At 43.5% G+C, this 27,987-nt stretch overlaps 1 protein-coding gene across 5 annotated transcripts in view; it reads right to left on the reverse strand.

The window, feature by feature from the left end:
* camkk1a (calcium/calmodulin-dependent protein kinase kinase 1, alpha a) overlaps positions 1-27,987 on the reverse strand; it is a 73,979-nt gene that overhangs the window by 17,991 nt on the left and 28,001 nt on the right. For 2 of the 5 annotated variants that reach the window (XM_037118550.1, XM_037118549.1), the window contains exons 4-15: positions 26,261-26,314; positions 20,921-20,972; positions 18,205-18,338; positions 13,876-13,912; positions 13,436-13,457; positions 11,891-11,979; positions 9,370-9,569; positions 7,505-7,558; positions 7,125-7,198; positions 5,210-5,297; positions 3,216-3,344; positions 2,386-2,489 (exon numbers count right to left, since the gene is read on the reverse strand). In XM_037118550.1, the coding sequence (XP_036974445.1) occupies positions 2,386-2,489; positions 3,216-3,344; positions 5,210-5,297; positions 7,125-7,198; positions 7,505-7,558; positions 9,370-9,569; positions 11,891-11,979; positions 13,436-13,457; positions 13,876-13,912; positions 18,205-18,338; positions 20,921-20,972; positions 26,261-26,314 (1,037 nt within the window). The other 3 variants (XR_005078396.1, XM_037118548.1, XM_037118551.1) reach the window with 3 other exon arrangements.

Consider the following 27,987-nt stretch of genomic DNA (forward strand, 5'->3'; position numbering starts at 1 on the left):
AAAAAAAAGAGAGAGAAAGAGGCACAGAGCAGTCAGTATGGACAGCTCTGATTTCGACCTGGACGACTGCTGCGAGATGAATGTTAAAAGACAAAACAAAGAAAGCCTTATCAATGCGACAAAGCGTTACATGACAGCAGCGGGGTTGGGGTGGGAAAGGGTGGCAGGACAGCTGAAGGGATGGCTGCTCCGTCACTTTTCTTGATGGAGGGGTAAGCGAGAGTTGAGCGGTCTAAAAAAGATGATGATATGGGCGCAGCGGCTGGTAAGATGTTGGACAGACAGCGGCGTTTGGCAGACTGTATTATTGCACAAAGTGTTACCTGAGTGAGGGGTGGAGTTTAAAAGAGGGCCGGAAGGGCCACGAGTCCCTGCAACACAGTGGGAGAGAAGATGGAGAAGTCACAGACGGGGAAAAAAAAAAAGGTCACCAGAGCGGGTCAAAGACATGTAGGTGGTGGTGGTGGAGATGACCTCTGCTTGGAGAACATGTAATGGTACGGGATTGGAACGATCGAGGCTCCTTTGACCTGTGTTCCTGCTTTCAAAAGTACCCTGACATTAAGTGAAGTCCAAGAATTTGCGAACCGATTTTTGTGCCACAAGTTGCATTTAAAAATTGGTGTAGTTCAACTTCTCAGTGAATTATTTGTTATCTTCACTGACTTAAAAGGGTTTAACAAAGCGGCATCTTGGGTATTCGTGATGTTTTTTTTGTCCTCTTGAGGCCGAGTCGTATCTAAGGCTCATCCTATTTACTGGAGCAGTGAAACAGTGTTTCCACTTCACAGGAACCTTAATGATCGATCCAGGTATTAGTCAAACCACCAGGTGTTGCCAGGGAAACAGGGTTATCACTCGTAAAAACACATAATATACATCTCAACGGTCTTGTTTTGCTCTGTTTTTGTGTTTTCACCCTCTTACATAGCGTCTTCTGCGGCTGAGACTGGGGTTTAGGCAGGTGCTTAGGAAATGACCGTGGTGATGTCATCATGGATACCTCAGCTTGGACTGTAAAACTTCAAATCTTTGACATAAAGTCACAAACTGAGAACGGGTACTTAAGTAAAATCCAAAAGACGTTTTGCGTTCTGGTAAATGTAGGATCCACTTCTTTTCGGAGCTTTTATAAACTTGTCTCTTTAGGATCTCACAACTCTACTACAGTAAATCATAAAGATAATACTATAGTAGCTACACTAATCAGATCATTACTTTTTAATTTGTATGAAGATGACATCACGGTCAGGGTGATAGGAACCACTATTAGACATCCACCTCTTGCACCTGCCATTTAGACAAATGTTGAAAGCTTCAGCAGCAGCTGGGTTTTTGGAAGTAGATCATCTTCTGCGGCTGCCCATGGTTGCTGGACCCATATGTGTGCATTACTAATGTCTCACAGTGACACAGATGGTAAAATGCTCAATGTGGTTGTTTGTTTCAGAGGCTTCTTTTTTTATAGCTCTCCCATTAATCAACATGGGTTATTATTCACAACTGCAAGACGCTCTAGAATCAGAAGAAAAAAACAAAAAAAAACACGCTAGTGAACACAGTGAATGTTTCATTTCAGGGCTTCATGCTACTGCGAGCCTTAGTTATACAAAGCCTCTGGTGTTCTATCATCCAGCAGGGGGCAGTGTTGTTCCAAACCCCCTCCATGTCCTCGAAAAACACTTTCACCTTTAGACTGCAGATCTGCGCCTGCCTGCAGTGCAACAGGGGGAAACCTCGGCCTACATAGAGGAAAAATCATCTCATAAAACCCTCACAATAGGAGATTAGAGTCTGGCCTACTGCGGCCCGTCTTCATGACAAAGTCTGCTGGACACATAACACAGATTACTGTCCAAGGGCACCCGCACTATAGCAGGGAACAGCTATAGTTGCTCCAATTTGCCCTCGGCTGTACTGTACTCTACTTGTACTACAACGGGATAAGGCGACTGGCCATTTCCTCTGTGATGCTTTCAAATCATGTGAAAGAGAATCCAAGGTCAGCCCGAGGTCCTGGTGAATCTCTATCATTCTCCTTTTTACCCTTTAAAGCTGAAAGCGACACACAAAGAGACACTTATAAAAGCTGTAAGCTCAGCTGAATACAATGAAAGAATGAATTATGGCGCTATGGCAACCAGAACCAGAAGTAGCAGCTGCTGCAGCGATGAATGTAAGTTAACCTGATACAGCAGAAAGACGAGACAGGTGTGAGGTGCCGATCGACTGTATGTGCGCATCTCCGGCAATCTCTGCTATGAGAATGAGCCCGCGGGGTTTGACTTTTGGTTTTTATCCTCATGGGTGAGACCTGCGAGATTTAAGTGTACGAGGGAGACTGGGGAACGGGATGACCGCCAGGCGGCTGGACTGTGTGCTTACATGAGCAGGCTGCCGGGCGCAGACATGGAGCGCTCCTCTCTCCTGCTCGGACACTCGAAGGGGTTGCTGAAGGAGCGCTTCCTCAGCATGGCTCTGACCAAGATCTGAAACGTTCACAAACACAGGATCGGTTACAATGATGTGCTATGAAAAGGTCTCCCTCTCTGTCTCGAGCCTGCAATTCTGCACAGGGAATATAGTCGATAGATTTAAGAGCCGTGTCACGTGAGGTCAGCATGGCGTAAACTGCACAAATAGTGAGAGGAACACACGGAGGATGCCTTTTGCACAGAAACAGGTGAGAAGAAGAATATTCAGTGTGTGTTACAGAATGGTACAAATGTGTATGGGGCTCTGTAATCAATACTTTAGTGATCAGTCTGACGTGAAGATATGTTAGAATAAACTAACGACTAGTTTCCAGCACAGCACAAGTTCCACATGGCCTCTTTAATAAGAATACATCTCAACTGTGTGTGTGTCGTAACACAGTGCGCGGCAGGAACAGCTGTGCTTTTGCATTTTGTCTATATGAATCATTCCTATGGCTACCTCTTCCGCAAAAGGGGAGTGAAAGTATGTTTTATGTCTTTTTCTTTTCTCTTCCAGATTTCAGTGATTAAGAGGCAGCCCTGCCATCCATGAAGGTGAACATGGCCGCCTTCCAAAAAATTGTGAAATCACTCCGTGTGGCTGCATTTCTGTCACAATTACAGTTGAAAAGAGGGCTGCAGCGCCTCCCATGGCTTCATCTCCTGGAAATGATGAGCGTAAATATTTCAATTTGCCACAAAGTGCTCGGTGAGCAGAGGCAGTCAGAGTTCCCTTACCACTGCGGAGAGGCTGGGGACGAACTTGACCGAGTTCTGGATGTCCTCCTCGGTCACCTCCACCACCGAGCAGTGCTCCTCCTCCAGAGGCAAGGGGTCGCTGCCTCCCTGGGTCACCCACTGGTCCATCTGAACACAGACATATAACAGTGTCATAACATGGAGACCCACTGTAATACACTGCAGCCAAGATCCATAGTTGGTAAAATAAAGTATAGGACCACTGGCTCTTAATGTTCGGCTGTGCATGAATATTTTAAGATATTACTGATCTTTCTCTAAAGAAAGGAGCACTGTTTAGTGTCATACTTGAGCGTTTTCTAGCAGATAGGCAGCCATCTGTTTCGATTTTGATTTTCATGCTCCAACTGCAGAGACCGGCAGGAGCTTGAGACTGACAATCCATCACAATTTGTTATGTTGTCGTCAACAAATCTCACAAAATGGCCAATAACAACAATGCGGTAGTCAGTCTCCCCCGTACTGACTTCCCCAGCTCGTATGCAGCTCTCAGCTGCAGCCAATTCATCCCTACTGAGGATCTTTAAAGAACAGATCAACATCAATTGCCAGAGAAAAGGCTCAGTAATGTCCTGAAACAGCTGGGCACAGTAGTTTGTTCTTCAAATGCAACTCAAACTGCGTTCACTGGGCACTATCAGCCTGACATTTGTCGTCCTTGTGAGCATTCACAGCAGGAGGCCAGTGTTTCCTGGATTTCCACAAACACGCATTCCGTGAAATCCGTGTTTATACTTGCTAGAGTAGATACTTATACTACAGGCAGGATGCATATATTAGATATGTATATGCATGTGTAGGTGTAAGAATGTTTGTATGTATGTCTATGCACATGTTTCATTATTAAAAGCTCATATTGATGAAAGAAAATGTCAATAACACATCTTTAGAGCCTGTAGAAAGGTGCAGGATACATTCATATCTATTCCTTATTATTAACATTCTTATGATTGTCAATCCAAAAGGTCCTAAATGATTGTTTTGTTTATCTCTGTGTAAGAATTATGGCATTTGATTCCAGCTTCTACATTTTATAACATTTTCTAGGGAGCGTTAGCAATGTTTACTTTGGTCGCTAGCGTGAGCAACATTAGCTAGCGCAACAAACTGGCCACCAATTGAGGGGGTGGATGATTTTGAACTAGCTAGCATTTGCCAGCACATGGTAACATTTGCTTGCTAGTGTTATTCGAACAACAGCGGGAAGATGGAATGTTATCAATAAATCCTTCAACATCACAAATGATACTGTGGCTCCTTCAGAAATTAGGATGAGTGGGCATCAACAGACATTAGTGAAAATGAATGCATACAGGTAGCATGATTATATTAGATGTATATGTGTGTAGGTGCATCTACACTTGCATGTGACAACATGCATTCATTACTTACCTATTACAATTGTTCCCTGTGTTCCTGCTTTCAAAAGAACCCTGACATTAAGTGAAGTCCAAGAATTTGCGAACTGATTTTTGTGCCATGAGTTGGATTTAAAAATTGGTGCAGTTCAACTTCTCAGTGAATTATTTGTTATCTTCACTGACTTAAAGGGCTTAACAAAGCGGCATCTTGGGTATTCGTGATGTCTGACAGCCTAATTATCTCTCGCTCCATAAACACAAACAGAGTCCCTGGTGACTCACTGACACATGATTAGACTCTGTGATGGAAACACGGTGGGAAGTGGGGACTGACATGTGTCCATGGCTGGCCCTGGACCTGCCCGCACCTCGCCGAGTCGAGCGCAGCCCTCAGACATGTCTCATCATGCCCTGCAGCTACACAGCACTCCTAATGAACCCCACTGTATACACCGCAGTGAGGTCAGAGCCTTCAGAGCCAATCACATCAGAGGAAAGCCAAGTCATGTTGTGTTAAAACATTTACAATGAAATCCTGATTATGATCACTAACAGGCTAGCTGCGTCAAACCCCATGGTCTCATTAGACAGCTGTTCCGTTCTCCACGTTACCTTTATCTCTGGGATGGTGATCCTGTTGTCAGGGTTCTTGTCCAGCATCCGCAAGATCAGCGTCCGCAGCTCTTCGCTGATCTTCGGCCTGCACAAAACGCGAGATAATGAGACGGGATTGTTTGCATGCATGTGTTACATGTTGGGAGCATGGACACCAAAGTCATCCATGGCCCCATTAGCGACTGTACGCAAAGCTTTTCAATGCCACTGTCTGATTTAATTGTATTTTACTCACAAGTCAAAGTGTGGGACAATTTTTCAGACCAGTTTTTTGATTTTATGTACAGTGGAATTTGGGCAAATCGGACAAACATCTCCATGTCAAATACAAATATGAAAGCACAATCAAGGAGAGAGAAAATGGGCCCTTTATTTCAGTGCCTCATGGTAACATTTTACTATGTGCCAGATTGAGAGATGGTAGGAGATTAAGGTGAGATTGATCTTTTGATATAACCAACCTTTTAATGAAGGCTGTTAACGATAAATCAAAAACAAAAGAGTGACATTTACTGGATTAAATATTCATACTAAAGGACGCAGCAGGATATTAATCTCCTGTGCAGTTAGCCAGTGTGTTCATTTGACACAGGAAGAAAGTGATCGCACATTCTGTCGAGTGCCAGGCAGACAGAAAGTAAACAGACAGTCTAACTTTCTAACCACTGAGAGAAGGCTTGTCACTTGTCACTTTCACTCAGGATGCAGCTGAATGTATACTCAACTGAGTGGGAGTATGAATGATGAAATGTAGGTGATGATGAAGATAATATAATGAAAATAATTGAAAGTATAGCAGAAATTCCCAATCAGGGCTGCCTGCACCCATGCTAAGTAGCTCAACAAAATTCAGAAAAAAAGAAAAAAAAAAGAATCCAATTAAAACAGGCAATCTTACATTAAGTCAGCTGGAATATTTGAGCACTACATGTTGTTACTGAGATGGTGTGAAAACCAGTTAGCACCTCAGCTAAGAAATTGTGAAAGGTAGGAAAAAATAATGGCTAAATGATTCAAGTGGACAGCCAGTTAAGAGAAATGGAGAAATAGCTTAAAGAATGGATAAATGTGAAGTAGATAAATTCATAAAAATGAACTGGGAAACATTTGAAATAGCTGGGGATTAAATGGTGGATTCCAGTAAGAGGAGAGATTTGATGAAAAGACAAAAATGAAGTGAATGACTGTGTGATAAGTCAAATAAGTTTATGCGAGCTCACTCATTGATCACATTGACAGTGGCAGCCCCAACCTACCTACAGGATAATGTCTCTATCAGCGCTGACAACACGGAACAGCTAACTGTCATTGATTGGCTCAGTGTGGCGATGAGTCCATTAGGTGATGTGATATTCTGTTCGGGACGAGGGCGGTGTTTAATGAACAAAAGCTTTCTGCACGGCCGCCGTCCCTGGGCGGAAAACGCTTACGGCTAACAACACGACACACGCTCCATCCGCCACTTGCAGCCCCATCACATTTTCCGTGTTTATACTCGATCACTGTGCGTTTCCCTCGGTCTATCCCCGCTGTCAGCCTCTTCCTGGCTTCCTGTCTCTGTTTGTTCTCTCTTTTCTTCCATGTTTTCAGAGGGAAGACAGGGGCACATGTCCAAGCCACCGATGCCCCTGTTTGCTTTTTCTCCCCCCCAATGCTTGTTTTGGTCACATACAGGTGACATTTACTGCATGCTGGCGCTGGCTGCTGCGACAACATTTTCATATTCTCGTAGGTGTAATTTGCAAGTGGAAAATAAAGAAGAAAACGTTTTTTTTGGGGGGGGGTTGGCGACTGAGATGCAGAAGATAACAAACGGCAAGGACAACAGCTGTGGGCAGCAGGTGGCTGGAACATCGATGCTGTCTCGTTTAATAAAGCGGATGAGATGGAAGGACACGGGAGATTGACTTACGTTTCTGGGAACTCCACAGGCCTGGTCCTTATCTTATTGTGCAAAGCCAATATGTACTCGTCAATAAATGGGCACTGCAGGTGAAGCAGAAAGAGAGAAGGTGAGAAAAAAAAATAACACACACGAGGACGGCACATTGAATTACTGTTATACTATTATTACTGAAATATTTATCTCGAAAAGACAACCAACCAAGAAAAAACAACAACAACAACAACAACAAGAAATCCTAATAGATTGCTTTTCTGCTCGGCGCTGTGACCAACAAGCATGGGCGTCTTGTGAAATAAACACTTCGCTGTTACCTTTTGTGGAACCAGATGTTATAAAGTGACTGAGAGACAGGGAAAAAACAAAAAATAAAAAATGTGCACACTTGCCTTCCCAAAGACGAAACAGTAGAGAGTCACTCCCATGGCCCACACGTCCAGCGCCTTCAAGAGAGTTGCCACAAGGAACAGTTAATGTGACATGGTGGGAAACGGGCTGAAAGAACATACATCGCAGAGACCTGAAAACAAACAGCGTTGACCAGAGTCGGTGCAGGTGCAGGTGCACCCCCCCCAGGGTGATTTATGGGACATTTAAGCCTTGTTTTTTGGGGACGTCTGATATGTCAGAGATGTGGATGTGTGCGATCAGGTGGAGGCTCGTTGTCTTCCCCTCCGCCCCTCCCTTCCTGCGCGAACAGCTCTCTGAGAAATCCATTTCTATTCCTTGATAGATGCGAGATGATGAAACTTGCCCTCGTCACCCGCGTAATCTATCTGAACGTCGCAGACGTTCCTTATCGGGCACTGAGCTGTATGACCGCAACGGCCTTGATGCAATACTGGGGCCGAGAGCTGGGGGGTTAAAGCGACATACGAGTTTGGGATATGAAATATGTCACTGCTGACTTACAACAAATGCACGAACGGCAGTGCGCGATAGACACGGAGCCCTCTGGGAACGCGGCTTAAACGTCGAGTCCCTTCTGTCTGCTATCAAATATTCTGTTCTAGGCCCCCCCCCTGTTTTTTGGGATACTCAAGGTCCTTCCTCGAGCAAATCCATCTGTCTGCCAGTTGTGATAACCACTGTAGGAAGGAACATGACCTGGCACTATAAAGGATGTGAGCAAGAACAGGATGTCGGGGGGGGGGTCTTGGTAATGACAGTTACACTTTGCAGGATTTTCCTAAAACACTCCAAAAAGTAATCACTCTCAATCATCACCTACAACCCAGTAAAAGGGTGGCGGTGTCTGCCGGTGTCCCTCGCCGCGCAGGGCATGAGGTCAGGACGCTATAGGAATGTAGCGACCAGGTTATACATCTGTCTCTCCAATGGATGTTTAAAGAGCTGCAGGCCTGTGCGGCTGTTTGACCGCGGGCAGGGCTGAGCAACGCACACGCAGAGAGCAATTGTAGTTTTTCTGCTTTTGCGAGACTCCGCATTATCGCCGCGACCGAGGCTCGCCTTTTCTCTGCCATCGTTTGGTCAGCACATTACTGTGGTTTGCTTCTGTAACATTGCTCTGTGGGCTGAAGTGTAGGAAATTTATTTCTTTCTTTTATTTGACGAGTGAAGGATCTGTTTAGCCGTCAGACTGTGAACGCCGTCACACCGACACACCCGTGTTCCACGCCTCAGGCTTTTACGCTCACACCGACGCTGTCTCGCCTCTGCTGCGGCTCTGACACCATGTTTGGATCAGAGCTGGGGGGAATCTGCACCCCCTCCCTCCGCGTCAGAAACTTTTACACAGGCAGCAAGGCGGAGAATCGACGCATGATTCCCACATCGAAAGGGCAGTGTGAATGGGTATATTTTGGACGATTGGAGGGCTGTCCTTGATAAACATGACGGATCCTTACCTACGGAAACTGCAGGAACAGTGTCATGATGTGAACCTTTTCCAAATCAATCCCAGGCATGTAAAGCCAATAGCCTCATTCCATTTCTTGACTCTAGTAATGGGTCTGTTTTTTTTTAGCTGTATTACTGGCTCCCTGGTTATTAGTCCCAGCTAACACACAGGGGGAAAAGACTGACAATGACAATTTGTTCTTTGGATTAACGGGCCGGCGAAGGTCTGAAAGCTCATCTTGGCTTAATGGTTCTCTTTTTCAGATCGTGACTTTAAGGCTCAGGCCTGCAGCTGCTGTAACCACAGGAGTTTAAACCCGGGCACACTCACTGACTTGCACAGATAAAAAAAAGCACTTCATTTGTTTAATGTATGAACGAAGAGTTGACTCACTTTTCCACTGAAGCTCTTTCGCGTGTCAGAGAGGGTCTCTGGCGCCATAAACGCAGGCGTGCCAGCAGTGCTGGACAGCAAAGCATCGTTGCCCTCAAACTGGTTGCTCACCCCAAAGTCGGCTATCTTCACGTGGCCATCGTCGCCGAGTAACAAGTTCGAGGGCTTGATGTCCCGGTGGACAATTTTCTGGTAGTGCACTGAGGACGAGAGAGAGAGAGAGAGAGAAAGGAAGTACGTAAACGCTCAGATTCTTAGAACTGCGGTGGCCTCGAAACTGCCGCAAGCCAGACGGAAGAAATCACGATGATTCTGTCATCCTCGGATTCTCACCAGTAGAGAAGCATTTTTTGCAGGCCAGTTTCTCTTTGTGTTTAAGTTAAGTTAAAGATCAGGATGATGATCAACAAAATCGCTGCTTTGACCTTAAGAACGACATGAATGCTGTCTGCTTAAGTTCCTCAAAGACCCTGAGAGTGAAGCGCTTCTCTGAGCCTTAAGATTTAACAGCCGTCTGGAGTTGAGCCCTGGACACTTCACTGATTGGATAAGTGGTTCCTTCTCGTCTGAGGAGGTCTTATTAAAACGTGCTGCACTTGACCTAATAGAGGTCTCGGCAATTAAACATGATTAGCACCAATAATAGTCAAGTTTAAAAACACACACGGGATGACAAGTGAACTCCATCATTAAGATTTAGGCATTAGAAGCTCACTATCACAAAAAAGTCCTTATTTCAGCTGCATGTTGAAGTGTCCTTGGCCAAAATCCGGAACCCCAAATTGCTCCTGATGGCTGTCGTGCTACACAAATGCTTCCATTTACCATCTTCAAGGAGTTTGTTCTTATTTCATTTTTGACACTTTCACTTCAAAATGTCTTTTTCCCCAGCAACACTTTTATTTCATAAGGTCACATTTTGATAATTACACTGATTATGTCGTCACTCTTCGCATGACAGCGGCGATGCAACGCTCTCTAATCTCCCGGCAAATCACCACCCACATGCATATTAATCCAGCAAGCCCAACAACCGCTGTAACATTTAGCCTGCTGGCGCCTGTTAGCCGGAGCGATGGCAGTGTGTCACAGTCATTCCGAATCAACCGCAGTCTGTATCTGCAGCTGTAAATCAACACAGTAATACAGACACAGAACAGAATGTCCTTTTATGTATTATGCCTTAAAAAAAGGCATCTTCATTCAAAGTTGGCGCATCGTGATTCCCCAGAGTAGCGCATGTGAAAAGCAAAAAAGACTGGGGAGTTGCTCAGGCCAACAGGAGCTGGCCAACGCTGCTGACGATATCTCTTCAATATGAAGTTAAAGAGGTTTAGTTACTCCTTCTGTTCATCTACAGCAGCCTCCAGTTCGTTGAGATGGGAATAATCTGAACATTGTTGTAGCTCTAGCTCACCGTTTTGTTAATCATGACTTCTCAGCCACGACCACAGTGAACAAGTCACAGTTAAAATGTCAAAAGTATACACAACAACAAAAACGGACGTTACACATTTCATAAATTTTTGACTTACTTCACCAACTGATGGTTATTTTATATATTTGACACCACGGGATTCATGATCATTTGTTCAAAATGCCGTTTTTTTGTGCTTTGTGTTTTGGAGACAATGTGGAGTTGGACGCCATGGCTTTGGTTTGTCCTTGCTCTCAAACTTCTTCATCTATACAAGTAGTCCACAGTTTTATTTTTCGAGAGGGCCAGCAATAGAAAGAAACAGATTGCAGCTTTTCAATCAGAGCAAACTGGCTCATCCGCCCTGTTGAAGTACCCCCCCCGAGCACCAAATACAGCCAAGCCTTACTGTGACCTATGTAACCTGTGACTCATGAGGCATAAGCACTCAAAAACAGCAATCTGAAAAATGACATGCTTTTACCTGCACTTTCTGACATCGCTGTTTACCGTTTTGACTGTGTATATATTTGTTCCAACAGATGACATTCTGTCACATGTCATTCTGTTGAAAGGAGTGTGTAAACGGCACGTACTGTAGCTGTTCCTCTAAGTTTCCGCAGCCTCGTTTTCAAGATGGACCTCAAAGCCCGGAGAGAGGCGGCATTGATCCCTTAATCATTAGGCTCGCAGCCCGGTGAAATGGAGCCAGTGCAGCAAATGAGGACACAGTTGAGAAAAATCTGTTTCGCTGAACTCGGGCTCAATACTGATCAGCAGCCAGACCCGAGGGCCATGGAAACAAAAGGGTCGAGAACACGTTGCTCAATTTTACATGAAAACGGAAAATTCCACCATATGACACCGCGGCCACAAATGTTTCTGTTTTTACACTGTGAGCGTCATAACGGATATGATGAAGAGGGATATCTTTAGAAATGGAATAGCTTGTGCTTTTCTGGACACTCAAAAAAACAACTAAAACTGCACATGGCTCTTTGAGTGGGTGTCGGGGTGCCGGAGATTTGAATCACTGAAAAAAAATGCATTAATCAGTTTCCCTTCATAGAAATGTGTCATAGACTCAAAGTCAGAGATACTTACGGTACTCTATGCCCAGGATGACGTCTCTGAAGTATAACCTCGCCTGCTCTTCCGACAAAGGACTGTCTGAGGGCACTTCCATCACCGGACTGCAAATCCAAGCAGGCAGAAGAGCAAACAAACAGACACACACACACACACACACGGAGTGAGGTGGACAAATCCACAGATTAGCCGTTTCCTTATTAGCACAGGCATCTAAGCAGACGTACACGTCCTGATCAAACATCAACCGATGCTCGAAACCTGTGATAAAGACCATTTTGTCTTCCGTGAGTGTAGATCCAGAACCCGACAGCACCAAAAACAAGGCTGAGAGCACAGACATAAATAAACCACTATCTCATTATTCCAAACACTGGAATTCTGGAAACACAAGACTGCCAGTTAATGACCATTTCCATCATGTAGTTTACCACAGGTCTTGATTATCTTTTTGTGAATTTTACCCTCAGCCCCAGGTGGGGTCGGGTTTAGGCAACAGTAGTACTTGGTTAGGTTTAGAAAAACATGGCGTAGGTTATAGAAGATCGTTTCACAATGCTGAAAACATGTTTGGAAGGATAACTTCTCCCATGTGAATGTTTTTCCAGTCTTTTCTTTTCGATAGCAACGTGGTCCAGTTGCAACGATGGTCCTGCAGAAACATTCACTTCTTGTATAATCCCAAAAGCCCCTCCAAAAATGAAACATTTTGTCAAATACATCCCTTAATTCATGATAAAAATGCTTGGCAATAAAGTCTGAGCACATGTTTGAGTACTTTCAGAGGCTTAAAGTCAAAACCCATGTCACGTTATACAAATGTTTGCCTTACGTTAGTAATACATGCAATACATGTAGCAGCAAAAGTGGTCGTAGTGCTAGTAATACTGTTCTCCGATTGTTAACGTTAGTGGTGCGAATATAAGGACTGAAGGTACAAGTGGTAGAATGAGTTGTAGTGCAAACAACATTAGTAGCAGCAGCTGTAGCAGTAGAAGTTGAGGCATAAAAAGTTTTATAAGTAGCGGAAGCCGCGTTATAGCATCTGTATAAATCAGCTTAGCTGTCTATCATGTTTCTGCCAGTGGCATCGAGACAGAAAACACCTCTTCTCATGATGGAAAAAAAAGCTAACAAACGGAGCAGATCCCATTAAAAGGAGAACATGACTTATTAACGCACATATGTGAAATGACACCGACTGCTCCCTCCCACCACCGTTCGCTTAAAATAACAAAAGATCTCATATCATTAGATCACCGCAAGTAATTCGTGGTGTGGGAAGGGAACAGCTCATGCATCGGGACGTGAAGCGTTTACACGGCTGACTGCCGCCGGTTATAACTGTGAAAAAAACCTAAGAACATTACAAATCCCTTTGAAGTCTGGGACGGGAACAAACACCCGCGCCGCGCCAGCTCGGAGTCGTGAAGGAGAACACTGCGGATGCGGAGGGCAGGGGCGGAGGGATGGAAGAAATGAGGAGGTGAAGGCAGAGCAAGAGAGAGGGTGAGCCTTGAATTATTTACGAAAAAAAAAAAGGACATGTCCTGTACTCACCCCTTACGCATCAGCTCAAACACTGTCAGAAAAAAAACAGAAGGGCAGAGGGAAACATAAGAAAATGTAAGACCAAACAATTTATTCATCCATTCCTTCATTCATTCAGCTAGGGTTGACCACTGAGGCAACACCCCAGCATCACATTATTCAGTTACCGTAACATTGAATTAGCTGAATGAGCACATAAAAGGTTTTGAGGCTTTTACACTGACGGGCGTCCTAACTGTGACCTGGCACTGCTGATGGAGGGATTTCTGCATAATGTGCCCGCCCTGAGGTGGTGTGGGAGGAAGTGGGGGGACGATCTTAATTATGAATAAGTTATAGGAACACTTGTTGGTGGCATATGTGCCGAGAGCCAAAGGCTGACAGGGGAGAAAAACAGTAAATAAAAATAGAGTGAAAGATTTTGGACAGAGAAAATGTGGTCCGCTCACCCATGTGAAGGTTGTCCTCCGCTGGATCATCCAGAACCTGCAACGTTGACACAGTCATCGTGAATGAAAACCTCATGGTCCAGAATTTTGCAGGTACCAAACCTTTAGAGGGATGATGTTATGCATTCAGGACCGAGTCTTTTTTCTTTCTTGCGAAAGGACTGGGCAGAGTTATAAGGGGGGGACTGTGATGGCAGCAGCTTTGATACTGTAAAAAGTCTGGGTTGGAAGTAACGTTTTGGCCGGAACTTTGTTGTCACATGAAAGCTACTTGTAATCCTTGTGAATTAAAAAACACACTGGCTTTGTGTGATTTGTGCACGTTCACAACCCAATGATCTGCAGTCTGGCAGATCCATGGCTGGATTAACCTGCTACTGGGGCCTTAGGGATTTAGTGGGATTGGGTGATCTTTTGGGGCCCCTTTAGCCCTATTGAGCTTTGCCTGTGTTATCTTGTGACACTTCCAAACTCCATCTCAGAGATAAAGAAAAGAAAAAAAAAAAATCACAATAACTACAAAAAAGTACAGAGGCAGACCGCAGTAATTATAGTTACTGCACTGTCAAATGAGAAAGGGACTAGATTATATTTTATGGGAGCATATCGTTCTAAAAATAGGTTTACATACATTTGACAATGACACCAAATATATCAAGACACCTTAATAGATGAGACCTCAAAAAATCTTACTCGAGGATCTTATTTACTCATCCATTTCACCTTTTTACACATGCAAATGTTATCACAATTAAATACACACAGATAAAATAGATAAGAAATAAATGCATATTAGAATAATGCAACCAATCAGACGATAGTAACAGGCTATTTTTAGTGAAATATTCAATATAATTGCATAACCAAAAAAAAACTTAATTAAATAAAAAAAAAGAAAAGATAAGGTTGACTTAATACAATAAAAATCACTTGTTTGACACAGGACTGCATTAGCTGCTACTGGCGTAACACACTCGAATCTCCAACCAGAGTATCTAAGGTCAAGCTGCATTGTGGGTAATGCAGGTGCCAAAGCAGAAAATAAACAGGTTCTCTCTCGTTCTGTGGCGTCACCACAGCTGGTTGAGCGCGCAGCTGCAGATGGGTTCATGAAAACAGGCGCTCTCACCGGACTACATGGCCGACGCTTTGCTTGTTCAAGGCAACGGCTCGCAACTTTCAGAAACAAAAAAAACAACAAAAAAAAAACACGGGATGCTCTGACCATCTGGAGCATGCGTCCAAATACAACATCCTAGTTAATTTAAAATTACCATGGTGAGTACACACAGTACTGGAAAAACAAGGGGCAGGAAATCGCCTCTAAAGCAACAGGAACACTCTTTACTCACGTTAGTTTTAACAGGTGGTGGAAACAGGCGATAGGCAAATGTTTGCTCATACCGTCTTATACATGTCTGCTTTAATAAATACTGTCGTTTTTGCATTTTGGACTGCTTTTCTCCTTTTGTTCCAACAGTAAATTAGCTGCTTTTGCGTGCAGACCATTAGCATGCCAGTAATCTATTTGTAGCTGTCGACTGATGTAGTGACTAAGATGAATTGAAGTGTATTGGTAGTTGCCGGTAAAAATGGCTGACCTCTACAGTCTGCGCGGAAAATACTGTACTGCCCTATGCTAGTTGGCTTTAGCACCATTAGGTAGCGCAACAAACCGGCAACAAACGTACAAAATGTGCCTTGTGATGCTGGGGGGCTCTGCATGATAACAAAAGATGATTGTAGGGAAACTGAAACTGAACTTGCAATAGAAGGACTATGGAACATCAATGGCTGAATGTTATCAATGACATTTTTAACTAGCTGTGGTTTCCCCTAATAAAGCCCCCAAAACATTATTAAAAATGGTGTAGTTAACTGTGTTTTTGCTAAAAAAAAGAAGTTTTTGACATTCATTGTGTTTATTCCATGTCTTCTGACATGATGAGCGTGTAACGCTGCTGTGCATGTCCTTTCTTTGTACTGCAGCACTGGGTGAGCGGCATTTCTCATTTTCTCAGCTCCATTTCATTATCATTATTATTATTATCATCAAGTGCCTGCTCTCATAACAATCGCACGCTGCGACGAGCGCGGGGCCGGTCCTCACTCCCTCTTCCCAACCATCTGTGACAAATGACCGTATCACTTTCATCAGTTTTAATCTGTTCCACTCTGCGTCCGCTTTAATGTTTCAAAACGAGAGAAGTCTTTTTATAATTGGATGGACTGGACTGCAGTCTCGCAGGAATCAGTCGGACGCCCAGTAATGAGTGTGATCCCGACCCAAGCACAGCCCATGTAAACGGACGAGGAGAGAGAGAGGGATGGAGAGGAGGAAAAGCAGGTTTTCCCATTGCCCACATATGCCCATTATGAGAGAGAAAGTGAGGGCGGACAAATAAGGGGAGAGATGAGTGTTGGTGTGTGTGTGTGTGTGTGTGTGTGTGTGTCTCCACTGCGGGAGCGAGCAGAGGAGTAGAAGTACTCGGCTTTCACTTAAAAAAACTCTTTTCATATTTCTGGCACACTCTCCGCCCGAGCGAGCCAGACAGCTTTCCTACCGACTGACTCCCTGAGCTTAACTCCCGACCACGCCGCCAGTGCCCCCGCCATCTGGCCCGAGATTGAAAAACACTCTGATAACATCACGAGGGAGCGGCGGGCATCTTTGAGTCGCCTCTTTTTTTTTTTTGAAAATTGCATTTTTCATAAACAGCCGCCTCTCAATCTCGTCACCTTCGAACTTCCCCTGGCTCGCTTTGAGAACGTGGGCCGACAATCCATTTACAGGGTGGAAGATTTGTTTTGTATTTTTTTTGTTTTTTTTTTTCCCCAGAAGATATCACCTACACATCATAAAGGACCAAGTGACAGAAGAGAGATGCATGTGTTGGAGGGCATGTGTTGTCTCAATCTTCCCACATGTTCCCTGGCAGCAGGGTCTTTTCATCCACCTTTTTTGTATCGATGTAAATGATATGACATAAGCAACCAGGCGTGAGTCAGAGGATCTTAAACCTGCTGTGGTTGTCCACATGCTATTATCAGAGAATCGGTTATGAAATGCCACATTTCAGCGCGTGGAACATGATTCACTGATGAAGAGGTGTGCGTATCTTCACGATTCGTGCCGGAAATGTACGTAACGGGATCACCTGCGGCTCCGTGAAGGCTGTACTTAGGCACAAAGGTGATTTGAGCTTAATGCCAACGTCGCCATGCTAATGCCAGCATTCTGATCAGGGATGCCAGTTACCTTTTAATTTTTCTTTTAAGAGACAGACAACCTTTATCTGGTAACTAACTGGTTAATGATATTAAACGGAGGTGCTTTCCTTTTAGTCCGGTGCCGTCCAGCAGTCACCTGTCAGAGCAAACGTAAGTTCGTCTGCTCTGGCTCGCAGCTCTATCTGTCAAAGTGTGTTCATGTGTTTAATCGCAGTAGCTTAGTCGATGGCGCCAACAATTTCGGGCTCTGTGTGATTACTGACTAGCTCTTTAAAGGCATCGCCCTCCACCAGAAGTGTGACAGCTTCTGCAAGCGGCTTTGTGATCTTTGGCCTTATTGTGGTACAGCGTCATGCCGTAACCGCATTTAAAAAAAAAAAAAAAAAAAAAAAAAGCAACACATTTTTTTTTACTTCACACAGCTTTAGCATATCCATTGGCAGACAGTCTGATTGTATGCAAATCAGGCAACAGAGCGACATGCCTTACACATTCGCAAACTTCTCGACTGTTAACCGTGTAACAGTCAATCCTTGTCCCTCACTGTGAGGATTGGCGGGTGCAAAGTTCGCCATCTGAGTTTAGCAATGGCGTGCGCTCACATTTGATTATCAGCACTAAATACCAAGCCACATCTATACCAAAGCACTGGAAGAAGAGAATATAAACCCAGTGATGCAACTAAATGAGACAAAACGGGAGACCGCCTGAATCTATAAGGTTCATCCCCTCCGGGAGATATGAACACTCGCAAGAAGTTTCATGGCAATCCATGTATGAGAAAACTACACGCCAGGTATATGAGGAGGAGCGTCTGGACACTTTCTTCTGGTTTTTCTTATTGATGGCGTGGGAATGACGATGGCGTAAGCTCTTGTTTTCGCGTTTCCATGTTTTGCTCATGCTTGAACTTTTTCAATTCAAGATGCTCATGCAGTGAGCCTGTTTTGAACTGTCATTAAGTGAGTCAGTTCATGCAAGCAAAATAAGAAAATAGTACCACACCGACACATGCACTGGCTGGGTTAATGAATGGAAACTCGGCAGCTCTTTAATGTTTTGTCCTTTTCAACAAACAAAAGACGGAGACGCTCTCACCTCCACCAGCTTGACGATATTAAGATGGTCCAGCTTCTTAAGGATGGCGATCTCTTGGTAGACCCTCTCCAGGGGCCCGAGGATTTTGGGCTGCTCTCCTTGGGCTGCCTTCGGTCCTCTCGGGGGAGGGCGACCTGCAGACCAGCACACACATCATCAGTCTTGATAATGAGCCAGATACGCAGATTCCCGTACTGGACAAAAAGAGTATTACAAGATGAAAACACAATGCAATCTTGAAACTTTAGACTAAAGGACGATGATCAACACTGCTGCAAATGTTATCTGCATGCTGATCGGTGGGCTGCAGTGAGTTCGGACATCATGTCATGGCTTTATCAACCATAAATGGTAGGTTAATGCAGTTAATCACTTGTCTGATACCCGCATTTAAATGTTCTCGAAAAGGTGCGAACACAGCCGAGAGGTGAGGACCTGCGATCCGCTGGAGATGAACGCTTGCAGCGGACACATGCAACGTTCAGTGTAACATGACACACCCTAATAACCATGTTTGTCGTTGCGATTATGTTACTTCCTCGTTAACATCCTTTGTAAACACCCATACGGACGGCGAATTGTGTACACGGCCAAATATGTCCTACGTGGTACGACAGCGCGTGTGTTTACCTCAGGAACCTGCAGTGCTGTTATAACACACAATGGACAGTTGTGCTGCTGATGTAAAGACACTCCTGCAGGATGTCCTGTGGGTGTATCTGCTAAACGGAGCTATTGGTGTCGCACGAACTGACAATCCTCCATCTTTCTTTGCATCCGATAGACTTCATCTTACTTAGTTTAGTCCTGTTTTAATTTGTAGCTGTATCCTCATGTGTCTTGTTGTCGTTTTCCACTTCTCATCTTTGTTCCCAGGGTACGTCCTGTGTCTTTTCTTTGCACCTTAGTCCCTCCCCGTTGAGGATTCGTGGAGAGGTGTGAGGAAACAATGCCAGGGGAGAGGAGACGAGGGAGTATGTATTCAGAGAAAGGAGACGTCCTTTTCCTCTGCTGGATCAGCTGTCGGTCGACTTTAAGAACTCAAGACTTTTGATATATTTGTGCCAGAAACGCCATTATCTATCTATCTATCTATCTATCTATCTATCTATCTATCTATCTATCTATCTATCTATCTATCTATCTATCTATCTATCTATCTATCTATCTATCAATATTAAAAATAACAGAGAACTAATGATTGTCAAGAGATCAAAAAATAATAATGAAGTTAAACTGATGTACCGCATGTGTAATTGCATGCAGCTCTGTTAACAGAGAGACTCTCTATAGCGTTTCTTACAGTGCAGGTAATGAGATCCAATAATCCAATAAATCACAATGCTTATTTTTATGACCTGGACGTCCCAATCCAGGGATTTCCCATAGTGTCCATGGACACACCTGTGATCCGGGCATCACTCTCAAAACAAAACGCGTCTTTGCAGTTTATGTGTAATCAGTAAAGACATTCATGTGATTAAAGTTCGAGGGAACAGAGTTTGAGGTCTACACTTGGAAATGAGACCGTGATGAACTCGATTCACATACGGCCTTGAATAAAGATTCAATCAGATTTCCTGTTTTTCCTACGTGATTTCAGCTGCTGTCTCTGCCCCACATAACAACCAATCCTGAGCTTTTCACAAGTGTAAATGTCTAGCGGGCGGCAAGTTTTTGCTGGATGATCACTTTTTTTTTTTTTTCCCCCTCAAAGGCTCATCTCTCGAGAAACTCTAACAGCTGGATCTGCATCTGCATCTGCATCTGCATCGGCCTTGCTGTCTGCTTTTGTGGTTTGTTGCGAGGTCAGTTCCGGTTTCATTCTCACAGTTTTAATCACTCACTGAACATGTCGGGGCGTAATGCTCCTGCCGATAGCCTGATTATTGACAGCTGCACATGATGAACATGCTGCAGTCTGTATCTATACTGTGTACTTTGTATTTATACTGTGTACTTTGTATTTATACAGTGTACTGAGTAATTATACTGCATACTTTTACCGCGTACTGTTTATCTATACTGTGTACTTTGTATATATACTGTGTATTTATACTGCATACTGTTTATTTATACTGTGTACTTTGTATTTATACTGTGTACTGAGTAATTATACTCTATTTATACTGTGTATTCATACTGCATACTGCTTATTTATACTGTGTATTTATACTGTATGCTGTTTATTTATACTGTGTACTTTGTATTCATACTGTGTACAGAGTAATTATACTGTATTCATACTGTGTACTGAGTAATTATACCAGATTTATACTGTGTACTGTGTCTGCTCAGAGGCACAGGAATCATTGTATGTATATTTATTTCATGATTTGCTTCTGTATCCAGCGATACTCTCTAGACTGTGAAATCATCTTTTAAGATCCCAGAATGTGATGATGGTGTTTCCTGGACACTGGAAACTATTCTTAAGCCAAATTTTTCAGGGGATAACTGAAATAATGTTCCATATCAAACCCGATGCTCGGAAACGATCAGCCTCCTTCATCGTAATTATGCTTTTATGCGAAGGTTTGACTCATATACAAAAAAAGCCTTTTGGCAAGAGTTTCACTTAAGTTTGTTAGGTTTTTGTTTAGGGATTTAGACAACTTTCATTGTTTGAGCCTGCTTTTTGTTGTTTAATTTCTAGGTAGGCTCGTTTCTTGTTTGACTGCACAGACTTAAAAAAAAAAAAAAAAATGTTACTCACGTGGGAAACCACACTGCTTCATTAACTTCTTCTTGGACACCACCTTCATGGCCTAGGAGAGTGGAAAGAATGATTTTGGTCATCCAGCATGTTCGCATTCAGCCATGCGCAGTACAGTGAAGCCTGAAGAACCATCCATCAAAGAAAAGAAAAAACCCTGCAGGCATTAATGCTCTAGTTGAAAAGAGCATCTAATAGATATTTAAGGACAACTGTGTGTGTGTGTGTGTGTGTGTGTGTGTGTGTGTGTGTGTGTCTGTGTGTGTGTGTGTGTCCGTGCTTGTGCATGTTCGAGAGAGTGAGGACAAACTCAAAGTCATTGTGACGCCTTGTTAAAAGGAATAAGTAATGCAAAGGAAGACGAGAGAATACAATATTCACTGCATTTCAGACATTTCTCCAAAATATCAGCTGCTGCTACGCTGTCAGACCAACTTATTCTTGTTAAGGTGAAACATTCCCTGTTACTTCACAACAATGAAAAGTTCCAGAGCTGCACAGTTCAGCAGTTTCTTGTCGAGCTGCGGTCATGTTGTCAGGGCTGTGACTGTGCACAAACCAAGTCTGGCAACAAAGCAGATCTTCTCCTGTTCACAGTTTCCATTGTGTGCTGCCTTTGCTTTGCTTTGAGAGTGTGTGTTGGTGTGTGTGTGTGTGTGTGTGTGTGTGTGCGTGTGTGTGTAGACTTGTGGGTGGGTGTTTAATGACTCAGCCAGAGTCATCCAAAAAAAAAAAAAAAAAAGTCATGCAACATTTAAAAAAAGTCATGCAACATTTAGAATTATTGCTGCTTTCAATTCGCAGAGTTCACGTTGCCACGCAGGCGCTCGGACAATTAAATTAGCCTCGGCGGTATCAAAGTTCATTGCACACTTCGGTATTGACGGTGGAGCACCGGTTAATGGCTTCCCACTTCAAAGCTACATTCTGACTGTGTAGGCAGGTGTCGGTGCCTCATCGCAGTTTCACTTGCAGTATTTTACCGAACGTGAAATTTGGAATGACTAAAAATTTTGCTAAAAAAACCCTGAAAAAACTATGGCAATAATTTAAGAAAACGACCAGAATAACAGGTAATGTACGATGAAGCATCTTCTAGGAGGTCAGTATAGCATATTGCTCCATCACTGTGCCATAGAGCCTCTTCTGCAGACAAACAAGTCTGTGCAAATAAAACATACCTCTGCAGTGAGCCTTATGTTCACTAAGAGAGGAAAAGCAGCAATGTTATGTGCAGGCAATAAAGGCTGCGTGAGCTAACATTCACTCAGTGTCGGCAGCTTCATTGTGTACACCGTATTTGGACCCCCCACCAGCCTGATGTTGTCTATGAGTTAGTTTGCTATATTTTGGATTATTCACCATGTATGAGCAATATTGAACGATATCTCTGTGACATCTCCACAGAATGCAACGAAAGGAAAAAAATGCCGGAGCTACCTTCCTGTGGGGATCCTTGAAATTTCAGCCTTGTAGTGACAATGAAATGTTTGGTTCTGCTCGTCTGCCGTTTTCTAATAAGGATGTTGCTTCTTCTGTGACAATGAAATTAAAAATGACCATGGATGACGGGGGGTGGGGGGGTGTTCTGATGCGTGTTGCGTTTGTTTTGATCGTGTCTGTGCAGCTCATCTCTGAGAGAAGAATTGTGTGAAGCGCAGCAGCAACATAAATCCGCATTTTCTGGACAGATCTAGTCACAGCACTCGCACAGAGCGGCGCAACTGGTTTGCTAAAAGCACTTGCTTGGTTTCATACAATGAACCTCAGATCTTTTTTGTCAGAAATATAAGTAGAGAGCAACAAGATTTCTCCTCATAAACGGAGGAGTCCAGTGTTCCGTTACTCACTGCAGTATTTTAAAACTGACCTGCTGTCACGATGGAGCTGTCTGAAATGATGAGATAGTTCACAGGGGCGTGATATACTGACATTTGTATATTCTGGATTTTCTAGCCGTTTTATCCACTGGGATTGGCAGGAGCCACATTAGGATGCCTGCTGATAATGTCACCAGCACAGTAATTATACAGCACGGGACATCAAAATAAGGACCTTCAGTAATTTGCTGGTATGTTGGAAAAATAAACCTGGTTTCCAGCGCTCACCTGGGCAAGAAAACATTGGTAAAATATTGCCATCATTTCATTTTTCCTGGGGTTATGAAGTCAATTTATTTGCCTTTTAATTGAAAACTGGCGCTCATTCAACATCAATATTCATCGGCGCTTTCCTTAGGATGTCGATGTCAAGGCTGAGAGCTCATTTAAGTGCTACACTTAAAAAAAAACCAAAAACAAATGTCAATAATCAACTCAATAATATTCAAAAAGCTCATTTCATGAGGTGAGTACAGGTCAACTAGCACAGCATAAAGGACGGTTTTTCTTTAGACACGATCGCTCCCGTGCATGAATCACTGTGCGCGCGTGTGCGATGATATCTGTTCATACTGTCCGTGGGCTCATGCTGCAGATGCTCCGCATACAAAAATCCAATCAGTTTTGTGTGAAACCAGCTCAGATTGCCAGGAAACAGAATCACTCTCCCATGCCGCCGTTACTCATCTGCTCGTCTCTCCTGACTCCTGGCTTTGTTGCCGCAGATGTGTCTGTCATTCCGGCCGGCCTGCAATAACCCGCAGTCTGTCCCGGAAGGTAACATTTTCCATCAGCGTCAACAATCAGCATCCGATATGACGAACGCTTCCACGATAAAGCAGAAAACAAAGAGGAAAAAACTAAATGCAGACGCACGCGGCGCAAAACAACATGCTCACGCACGCAGAGAAAGAGTGGAGGCGGAAAAAGGGCAGATTGAAGAGGAAGGAAAAATGAGTTGCATTGGACATGATCTTACATTTGTCATTTTCAGGGGAATATGTGGTTTCAGACGGGGCGATTCTGCCAAAAAAGAAAATCTCTGAGGCTACATTTGCATTTGGATTCTCTCACCAAGCAAAACAGCCTCCTACAAAAATATGTGTTTATACTACTGATAAGTTTAGCTGATCCTGTAAAGGGAAATGTATTGGAGCGGCAGTGTGGGAAGAGCTAGATTTACAGCACGCACCGATGCACGTGTCTTATGGAGGAGGTTGGGGTTGGACGGTGAGCGGACACAGCGGAGGACTTTTTGGCCAGGTTTCACCCAAACTGTAACCAAATTGCGAGACAACTTGAAAATATAACAGTTCCTCGTTGCTATTGTTACAAAAAGAGTAACAGGTACAGTCTGGTCTTATCAAGTCTTTTCTTGCTGTTGATGTGGAAGTGTACTGTACTACTGTACTACATCTAAATAAAACATTTTAAAAAGCGATATCAACACTGGTGGTACTAATTCTCCAGTAAGGAGCCATAAATCCACTGCAGGAGAGGAGCGCACAATGAGATGATGTCCAGTGGCGGCAACATTTGTTTGACGTAGCGATGTGAGGACACTTACAGCGCACTTATCAGTCCAAAAGGATCTGACATTTTTGCCTCTAAAAATGCACGAAGGAGAAGGTTATGGGAAATGCATGAGAGGCATGAGATCAGATACACTGCAGTAGGCAGTGTCTTGTCTCTGATGTAGCTGCACAAACAAAGTAGTTTGTTTTTTTGTTTCCCTGAGTGCATAGGTCGCTGGGTTTATTGCCTTTTTTTGAAGTTCCCAATTGTCTTGCTCTACATGTCACCTATAAACCAGTATTAGAACCGCAATGGAAATGAAAGTTGTTGTGTAGGAATTCTCAATAGCATTACAGTTTGTAGTTTTCTGGAAAATGATTTTAAAAAAATTGTACTGATGAATCATCCTGTACTCAACACCGGATGGGTACCTATGCTGCATCCAGCAAGCGCTCACTTTATTTTTATGATACCGCCATGGATGTATAATAAGAAGGACGCCACCAGAGCAGCAACCCCCTCTCTATTGGCCTGTTTTAAAGGGAAACATGTTAATATATGTTCATAGCGCTCCACTAGATGTTTCATGAAAACTTCAATGTGGTACATGTTGTTGAAATTAAATAGAGCATCATCCAGAGTGAAGTGAACCTGATGTGTAAAACTGAAGGAATGTCCCTTAAAGGCTACTGAACGATTGTGGTTTCAGTTAAAGGTACACTATGCAGTTTTGGTAGAGATATTTTATAAGAAGTGAAATATTATTTTATGTTTTTATGCATGAACAAACTCTCTTTGTTGTCATGACTGAATAGACAAACTGACCTTCAAGCACAACAACATTTCACACTGTCTTACTTTGTTTATATGTGGCGGACCCCGCCACCTTTCTAGCTTCAAACAATATTCTGGGCCTTATTTTCCTCTGACGCCTGCTTGTTTATTAACTCATTGAACAAAAAAAAAACCAAAAAAACATTTCTCTGAGTTTGTATTATTACATATAGTGTAAATATTACAGTTCTGAGTTTGAATTTATCATCGAAAAACTACATTGTCCCTTTAAATGTTTATAAAGCAAATATGTTTTGTCTCATGCTTTGAATCGCTGTCAACTTTCTTGGAGAAGGCGCTTGCTGGTTTGTCGAGTCGTCTCTAGGAGACAGGGTTGTATTCTGCAGCTTGTCTGAGCGGCTCTGCAGGTCGGCATTATTTAAAGCTGCGTGTCATTATTCCACTCCAGCGACTGTTTATATTTGCACTCCCCTTGTTATCATATCTCACTCATCTTACAGGCCTCGGCTGTTTCCTTACATAAACTACTGCTGTTTAACCCTTCTGCACCAGCCCCATCCAGGAGCTGCCGTTTTAATATCAGGTTGGATTTAGCTCCAAGCCCCGACTCTGGCTCCGATTCAAAAGGACATCTTAGACCCATCCAGTGTTGGCAGCTTAGGTCGACGTGACTCATCCAACACACTTTCATTGTTGTGACTGTACAGGCGGGCTTAGTTATGTTTGAACATGTAGTGGCTTACATTTAGAGGGGCTAAGTTTACAGAGCTCTAACGGGAACAAATTACCACGATCAAAACTACCAGGAATGACTTAATGTCAGCGCGCCGCCTCGTATCCAACAATCTCCCTTGCAAGGTGACCTCAAAGCTGCACAAACAGGCTCTGCTTTGAAGGTGGATAATACAGTCTTGGGTGCACTTTCGACGCCACTCTCGTTTCCTCCGAGGCAACTGATGCAATTTGAGGGGAGTGAGCTCACAGCTTGAAAAAAAAGAAATAAAAAATCAATAGCACTGGTGAGATCCTGCAAAGCTCGCCTGTGGCCTCGAGGGACTGAGCTTGAGGTTTTAATCAGGGAGAAGTTTTCTGAAATGTAAAAAAAGAAAAAAAAAAAATTCAAAGAAAGAAAACGGTTGCACAGACTTACGTAGTGTTTGTCGTCATCCTCATTGTACGCCAGCTTGACCACACCGTAGGAGCCCTGCAACGCAACAGACACAAGAGATTCACGTTCATGCACAAATTCGAGGATTTCACAGCGGTGTTGTTCAAGGATAACTCAATGTCTGTTGTTCAGCTCCGGGTTAAAACAAAGTGGGTCATCAACAAAATCAGCGAGGGACGCTGTTAATATTCCTAAAGCATCGCTCCGACAACAGACGGCAACAACACACTGGCAGAGTGCTTTTGAAGGCAGCACCGCTTCTACCAAAAAAAAAAAACAACATTTTTATTCTTTGGCAGCATGGAGTGACTCTTCCCCCACACACGCACACACATGCACGCACACACACACACACACACACAAAGCCCTCGGATGTGTGTTTTCCCCCATAGATCTTCTTTCCCTGCACGGTTTCTCTGATGAGCAACGATACTGTGTGAAACTCTAATCAATCATAAATTACATAAATCATAAATCACATCACCTTTGATGTCTCGGTACGGCCAGATTTGCCAGCCGGCAGATCTTAAGTGACTCGGAATTTATTCACACGCACAAGAAATATGGACAGAGGAGAAGAATCCATCTGTGGCTTCAGTCCATACTCATAAGAGAGTGAATTCTCCCAAATGCATGGAACAAAGTTTAACAACTATCACAACGACGGCTGCTTTGGAAGATCACTCCCCAGTATTTGATGTGAACGCCTAACAATCTCTATGTTTTCTAATAGAGGTGGTTTCGTGCCACTTTTCAGCGCTGATCACAAAATTCAAATCAATTTTCTTCCTCTGTATCGTCTTATTCTCATTTGCTCGGACTCGTCACATGAATGATGTGCGCTTCACTCTTTTTTCGACCTGCCAGTTTCTCAATTTTCTTCTCCGCTGCCGCCACAATCAATTCCCTCATGTGTTAACAACAGAAGTGTTTATTCTCGGAGCGTCACTTTTTGAAATGCAAAAAAAAACTTGAGTGGAACTGGTGTGCTGTCAGAAAACGAGACGTGTTGCAGTTCAGTGTGTCCCTCTGTACAATTTCAAACGTCGGAGCTTATAATACCAATTCTGTCCTTCAAAACACAGACAACGCACGCTTTGAAATGTTGCCATTTTGCTTTCTCTTCCCACCTCTTCGCGATATTCAACCCTCGTGTTTGTGTCACACTGAGAGGGACGTTTCTATTTTGTTAGCTAAGCTAGCGGCGCGGCTCTGGTGGTGGCACATTAGCCAACGTTACAGTGCTAAGGTGTTAAACTAAGTTTATGGAAACGTGCTACATGTTAGCATTGCAACTGTTAGCATGTTATCCTTCAGGTCCAAGCACTGCTGTGTCCATTACTGGACAGTTTTGAAATAGCTACAGGTAAAACACTCACCAAAAGCCAGAAATTAAACCTCATACAGCCGGTCCTGTATATCAGCTTGCTAACAAAACTGACTAACCTTCATTTCCTGTAACTTCATCGGTCAGTATGGCCAGATTTACTGTGATTTTCATCTTTTTCAGAACTTTTTCTGTGAGAGTTAGGTTGCTGTCGATGCCGTATATTGAGCGACGTATTCCACTGAGCTGTTTCGCACAATACGAACTGGCAAAATTATGTTTTACATCACAAATATCATATGTGTGATTCATGGCACAATTCAGATAGGATCCCAAATTTGACTGACTGTCCTCATTGACTAGTACAATGTAGTCAAATTCA

Source organism: Acanthopagrus latus, chromosome 13 (assembly GCF_904848185.1).
Source record: "Acanthopagrus latus isolate v.2019 chromosome 13, fAcaLat1.1, whole genome shotgun sequence".
In the NCBI taxonomy this organism is placed as follows: Eukaryota; Metazoa; Chordata; class Actinopteri; order Spariformes; family Sparidae; genus Acanthopagrus; species Acanthopagrus latus.